Here is a 6,551-nt window from a genome sequence, read left to right as displayed (position 1 = left end):
TTGTCCATCAGTCAAGTGGGTTTAAACTGAATTTTAAGAAATAGAAATGTTAAGAGTATGCTAAATTGAAATACAATGGGGTCCAAAAACGTTGAGCCCATTGAAAATCTGGGATTAAAAAATTTTAAATGTGAAGAATGTTTTGGCATATAAATTATTATAGATCAAATTATGACTAGATAAATATACAGATAATTTTGTTTATAATATTAAGGAATATTCACAAACTAAGAAATTGCGCATTATTTCAATTCACTCAAATTGCTAAGCTGATAATATCATTTTCAAAAAAACTAGTAATCTAGCAGCAGAAATCAGATAAAGTCATTTTGATAGTTTCTGTAGAGAAAACGAAAGTTGTGAGCATCAAACCGTTATGCAACTCTGTTAAGAAAAATGTAAATATTTCTCTGAGAGTTCAGCTGAATTTGTGTCCGGTTGTTTATGAGCTGTGAAATTAATAATCAGGTCATGCACCCCTGCAGACAATTCTACGGGAATAGAGGGGAGAAAAGCCAGTGAAGAATGTGGGAATGATAAATAGATGTGAAACTGATGCATTTACAAGATAGGGGTGGAGCAAGTACGGTAAGTCTTAGCGTGAAATTGAAAGTTTGCCCATTTTTTGTGTATAAATACCTGCACCTGATACCTGCATGTCACACCTGTGCACAATTGTCTGATGATCTTGTGGAGACCAAACACAAAGACAAGAATGCAGACTACAACAGTAACTCTCCTGGTCATTACTGCAGTCCTCTGGGGCAACATAGAAGGTAAGAAAAAAAAACTACTCTCATGGCACACATCTTGCAGCTTCTCAGAACTTCTTCTGAATTGAGAACTGGCTGCAGCTCAGGATGAATAAAGAAAGAAAGAGGCATTAGCTGGCTTGCTTTTCTCAAAGATTCAGTTATACTGTGGGAGCAAGTTCCCGTAAGTCCAGAAATACTCAGAAACAGGCCAAGTTTTGTTCTTGCATGGGGTCAAATGCATATACAGTAGAGGGGTTTCCTGTAAAAAAGTGTTGCTTATGCTGTCCTTTCACTCTTAGCTTTTTCAGACACAGCTGTGGACTGCTGTCTGACAACCAAGGATACTCGTATTCCAATACAGATTGTTGCATCCTACTTTCACCAAACCACAGAGAGTGGCTGTGCCATTCCAGCTACAGTGTAAGTATCCATTTATGGTCTTTATAGGCCTTGATGGTTCCATGAAAAACCTTTAACATCCAGGGAACTACAAAAGGTTCTTTATATTGGAAAAAGGATCTTTAGATTAGTAAAATGCTCTTCCTACTAAAAAAAAGTGTTCTTTTAAGAACTGTTCACTGAAAGGATACCAATAATGGCAACCTCCTTTTGGAAGCTTTATTTTTAAGAGTTTTGACTTCATTGATTCTAAATGCATGTTTCCTTTTTTCTGTTCCCATAGATTCATCACAAAAAAAGACAAGAAACTGTGCGCTCCACCAGAGAAAAACTCCTGGATTACTAGAATCGTCACACACTTAGACAAGAAGAAAAAAACTCCTCAGTAGGAACACAGGTATAAAAAAAAACTTCCCCTCTTCAAGCTCTTAGTTCTGCTCTCATAGATCATCTCATAGACATCTTCAAAGCCAAATCAGACAATAAGCAGTTCTTCTTCCTTGAAACCTTTTTCTGTTTCCTGATAACAAAAACTGAATCAGATTTTGTTTTGCTGCTTCACAGATGGGAGGCGTACATGATGACACTGTAACTGCACTGAGCAACACTGGACTAGACAGGAAATGACTACAATTATTAACTGCCACAGTGATTTTTAAAAGATATTTACAAAGCATTTTGGGAATCATGCAGATATGGGGAATGCATGATGTTCGAACTTTGTAAATGATAAAAGCGGATATGCTATTTGTTTATATTTGACTGCATTGTCTTACTGTAGCAATTATGAGTCTCATACATTTGCATGAATTATCCTGTGAGCTGTGTCTGTATTTTTAGCATATTTTGTATGACTGAAATTTTTAAAGAATGTAAATAAATTCATTTTGTTAAATCTCCTGTGCAATGAAATGATTTCATCTAAACTTTAGATTCTAAAGCACCTCACACTTATGGATGTATGGATGAAAAGAAGTCTCTTATGCTCACCAAGGTTATATTTAATCGATAAATTCAGTACAAACAGTAATTTTGAAATAACCGTTTTCTATATGAATATATTTTAAAATGTAATTTATTCATGTGATGAGAAAGCTGAATTTTCAGCATCATTACTCCAGTCTTCAGTGTCTCATGATCCTTCAGAAATCATTCTAAAATGCTTAAAATACATTTATTATTATTATTATTATTGAAAACAGTTGTGAAAAACCGTTACAATTTTTTCTTAGAAAGCTTAAAGGAACAGCATTTATTTGCATTTGCATTAAAACCTTTTGTAATGCCAATTTTGATCATGATTGCCAAAAAAAATTATGATATTGAAATGTTCATGTACAAGATTGCTGTTGCCCTCAGATGTTTGTGATTTCAAACGCTTGAGATAAGGTGATGATGGTCCTTGACAAGCGGCACATGTAAAGAAGGTGTGTGCAAACTGAAATTGCATGGGAATTTCCTGACTTATTCAAATGCACAATGGCATACCAATAATACTTTTAGATTTGCTCTACATTCCTAAGTGCTACACATTTAAGCATTTAATCAAATAACTCTCAGTTTACAACCCTTAATATTCACAGCCATTAAGCCAATCTAGCATTAAAGACATCAAACAGAATTTATAAAGTTCTGCTTCTACATTCAAACCTGAATAATAAACCCAACAGAATTTACTCTTTTCTCTCTAATCACACACACACACACACACACACACACACACACACACACACACACACACACACACACACACACACACACACACACACACACCAATAATAATGAACATTGTGACACTGAGTAAACATTTACAGTAATATTTTTTTTAATCCAGTGGAATTCCCAGCTCTGTATTGACAAGGATCATGAAGTCGATCTAACAGTTTGTCAGGTTCATCTGAACTGCTTCTTCAGTCATATCGAAACATCTGCCAGTCTGGTGGCCTTTGAGTGAGAAAGTATTTGAGAGTCTGTGAGAGTTTCTATGTGGGTTTAAGTGGAGAAGAGAAAAAGAGAGCAAGGAACAGATACAAAGAATGGGATGCATTGTGCCGTAAATTTGTCCCTCCTTCAAAAAACAAAAACAAAAAAAAAGGAAGTCTTTTGTCCAGGTCACAACTCACAACCTCTCTTTCAGCCTTTGACTTTGTTTTTTACAGGACAGGGGAGGGACTATGTGTAAAAATGAAACTTAAGATTGTCCTATAAAGCAAGGGAGCGATGGAGCAGTGAGAGGAGAGTGTTAGAGAAGTGATAAATATCTTCCAGCTGCTTCAGCAGGACAAACGCGACACTTGTTTCACCATCTTCTGCAGCGGTTGCCATGGCTTCAGCCCTCCTATCTGCCATGAGTCTGATTCTCTGTGCGGTGGCGCTCATTCTCTTCAGCAGTCCAGCAGGTAAGTTTGGTTTTCTTCCTTCATCTTCATCTTCATCTTTATGTGCTTCATGAATGCATGGAGGATGTGATATATTTGATAATTTATTTGTTCCTTTATTTCATTTATATGATGGTAGATCATACAACTCAATGATTCTAGTTAGTAATCAGAGAAAAAAAAATCAGATTAGCTAAATCTAATCAACTAAAAAGACTCAAACTGAGTCATCCCAACAGTGATCAATCAGTTTATTTATATATATATACAGTATATATATATATAAAAAATGTAAATATATTTATATATTAAATACATAATATTTTTAAGCAAATTAATGTAATTTAATATAACAACTAATGATATAAAATTAAATATAAATACTAACACTTGATTTGGTTTACTGCAAACTATTATACAAGTACAGCACAGTAATGTATGCACAATAAATGTGCCAAGACACTTTCTGTTTTTCTTACATACAGATGTTTTGAGACTTCTCTAGGGGCATACACAGGTGGTGCAAAATACTTGTTTTCCTGTATTTTCATCTCTTGTCTCTCATCATTTTTTAATTTCTCTTTTGTCTCAATCTCTCTCAGAGGCTCAGGCAGACTTAGCACTGGACTGTTGCCTGACGGTTAGCCATAAAAGCATCCCTAAACACGTCCTCGTCACTTATTGGAAGCAGCTGAAAGTTGACGGCTGCCCCCGAGATGCTGTTGTGTAAGTATATAGTAGTCGACATTTGAAGTGGATCAAAAAAGTGAATCAAAGTTGTCCTAAGACAAGAACACATTTTGGTTTAGATTTTAGGACAACTTTGATGAAAGGTTTTGATCCACTTCAAATGTTGACTAGTGTATTCTTCAAAGGAAACGATTGGACTGAGTCATGTGTGGGAGCCTGGGAGTGAATGAAACTATTTATGAGCACATTTTCAGACAAAACAGACATGAAAGAGCGTATTTAATGGGAAAAGCCATTGCGCTTAACATACAATGCTCCAATTGTCTACTCTTCTAGTCAAATAATGTGCAAAAATCAACTATCTTTCAGATTCACAACCAGGAAAGGTTTGAAACTTTGTGCCCCACCTGCAGAGGAACAGCAGTGGGTTAAAGAGACGATCAAGTTTCTGGACACCAGGCTCAAGAAGTGCAAGGGAAACAAATTTCATGTACGTAATTCACCGTAGTTTTGTTTCCTCTGTCATGTTTAGTATCTGATGACAAAGCTGGTTGCACAACAGGTGAATCATCATTATTGCACGAGCCCTGTAGCAGGCCACTTTCTCCTTTCTGGTTTTCATCTGCCACATGACATTGTTTATAAGTAGTAGATCACGATTTGTATGTTATGATCTTACTCATACAAAACCACAAACTATTCAACTGTGAAACCACAAGCCAAAACATCCTCCTACGGCAAGCTTACTGAGCCTTAAACCGACCACCAACATTGAGGACTCAGTCAGACTGTGGTGCATGTTGCATTATACATGAAGCATGTGCAGAAAAACTGTATTTTAAATAATGAAATTAGAATTAGTAACAGAATTCTAATAAGAATGCAACATATTCAAATATAAGAAGCATTAGAAGAGTTCAATTCAAGTCAAGTAAAAGAGTAACATGCCTTTATAAGCAGGCTTTAACTAATGGTTTTCTCTGTGTTCTTTTATTTCAGGAGAAACGCTGTCACGCCCTGAAGAATTTGTCTTTTTGAGTGAACACATACACATACATATATACATTAAATGGCAGCTGATGTAGTCGCTGTGACAGCTCACTTCTAACAGTTTCTGTAATACGTTTAGGTTCTTCCTCTTTCAGCGTTTTCATCCTAAATTATCAAAACATGCCAAGTTGTCTGATCTTCCCATAGTTGCTGTTGTGTGAACATATTATCCTTGGTTTTTGTGTGTATTCTATTCTGATATAATCATTGTGTTGTTTTTGTTTATGTGAATAAATTTGTTGAAAAAAAAACCACAATTTGAAGATTGTATTCTTCAAAGTCCTGACTTTAGACATAAATGCATAAACACATGATAATGTGTATATTCTCACACACATACATCTATCTAAACAGGGAATTGCACTTAACTGCACTTTAACTGTACTGCAAGACAAAATATAATTACTATAAACTCTCCCAAACCCTAAAATACAACTTTGACGATTTAAAACTGAATAAAAGTATCATTTATAGTATTTTTGTGAATCATTTTTCATTTTTGTGTGTCTAAGTCAGAAACTCATGAATGTGAGCCTATTTATTTAAATGGAAGAAACGTATTGTCATATTTATGCAGAAATATTTAATTTCAGCATCATCTGATCAACAGACAACACGATTTAAAACTGAATAAAAGTATCATTTATAGTATTTTTGTGAATCATTTTTCATTTTTGTGTGTCTAAGTCAGAAACTCATGAATGTGAGCCTATTTATTTAAATGGGAACTTTTTATTGGGTCCTTAAAGTGAATTCCATTAATTAATCCTAACCCTAAAATACAACTTTTGGAAGCCCATTATTTAGCGTCTGCGTTAAGGTTTTGCTGCTTCTTTAGAGATTCTGTCTTGATTTTATTTCCTCAAAGCCACAGCTGCGAGGTCACTACATTTACATGCAACCAAATAATCCATTTGTAATCGGATTGACGGCTCAATCGGATTGAAAACCCTTCATGTAAACACCTTAATCGATCCGATAGTGATCGATCGATTGAAGGGGGTGGTTTATTCCTTTTCTAATACGATTGAGAGTGCATGTAAACACTCGATCGGATTGAACCCCGAAACTGCTAGAACTGCGCATGTGCAATGCAAAGAATAGCGTAATGACATATGACGTGCAGAATGAGCAGTTCTTCCTTTTGAATAAAGTGTTGTATAAATGCGTGTCCTGTCATTATAAAACTCTCCTTTCACTCGGCAACTGTGAAGTGGAGCAGGACAACCTCCCATCAGTCCATGTTTTGGATTCTCATCCACAGGCAACCCGTTTTGGG

General features: G+C 35.5%; 2 protein-coding genes across 2 annotated transcripts; both read left to right on the top strand.

The window, feature by feature from the left end:
• Nucleotides 1–630: 630 nt before the first annotated feature.
• On the top strand, nt 631–1,968 carry LOC107599642 (C-C motif chemokine 3-like). Its single transcript, XM_016291292.1, has 4 exons — nt 631–776; nt 1,055–1,175; nt 1,438–1,551; nt 1,719–1,968. Exons 1-3 carry the CDS (start codon nt 683–685, stop codon nt 1,541–1,543), a joined length of 321 nt encoding a protein of 106 aa, XP_016146778.1. The 5' UTR covers nt 631–682; the 3' UTR covers nt 1,544–1,551; nt 1,719–1,968.
• A 1,437-nt stretch (nt 1,969–3,405) lies between these two features.
• Nucleotides 3,406–5,448, top strand: LOC107599641 (C-C motif chemokine 19-like). The gene is made up of 4 exons (XM_016291291.1): nt 3,406–3,553; nt 4,135–4,258; nt 4,592–4,712; nt 5,222–5,448. The coding sequence occupies exons 1-4, from the start codon at nt 3,478–3,480 to the stop codon at nt 5,258–5,260; spliced, it is 360 nt and encodes a 119-aa protein (XP_016146777.1). The 5' UTR covers nt 3,406–3,477; the 3' UTR covers nt 5,261–5,448.
• The last annotated feature ends 1,103 nt before the right edge of the window (nt 5,449–6,551 follow it).

This window comes from Sinocyclocheilus grahami, unplaced genomic scaffold (assembly GCF_001515645.1).
Source record: "Sinocyclocheilus grahami isolate Dianchi unplaced genomic scaffold, SAMN03320097.WGS_v1.1 scaffold269.1, whole genome shotgun sequence".
In the NCBI taxonomy this organism is placed as follows: Eukaryota; Metazoa; Chordata; class Actinopteri; order Cypriniformes; family Cyprinidae; genus Sinocyclocheilus; species Sinocyclocheilus grahami.
Note: the sequence above shows the minus strand (reverse complement) of the source record. Positions and strands in the feature narration are given on the sequence as shown.

What these genes read in the sequence shown, in the direction of transcription:
- LOC107599642 (XM_016291292.1), top strand. Translation starts at nt 683, where the DNA reads ATGATCTTGTGGAGACCAAACACAAAGACAAGAATGCAGACTACAACA. An exon ending in CCTCTGGGGCAACATAGAAG is followed by an intron (nt 777 to 1,054) that starts GTAAGAAAAAAA and finishes TTTCACTCTTAG; the next exon opens with CTTTTTCAGACACAGCTGTG. An exon ending in TGTGCCATTCCAGCTACAGT is followed by an intron (nt 1,176 to 1,437) that starts GTAAGTATCCAT and finishes CTGTTCCCATAG; the next exon opens with ATTCATCACAAAAAAAGACA.
- LOC107599641 (XM_016291291.1), top strand. Translation starts at nt 3,478, where the DNA reads ATGGCTTCAGCCCTCCTATCTGCCATGAGTCTGATTCTCTGTGCGGTG. An exon ending in TCTCTTCAGCAGTCCAGCAG is followed by an intron (nt 3,554 to 4,134) that starts GTAAGTTTGGTT and finishes AATCTCTCTCAG; the next exon opens with AGGCTCAGGCAGACTTAGCA. An exon ending in GCAAGGGAAACAAATTTCAT is followed by an intron (nt 4,713 to 5,221) that starts GTACGTAATTCA and finishes CTTTTATTTCAG; the next exon opens with GAGAAACGCTGTCACGCCCT.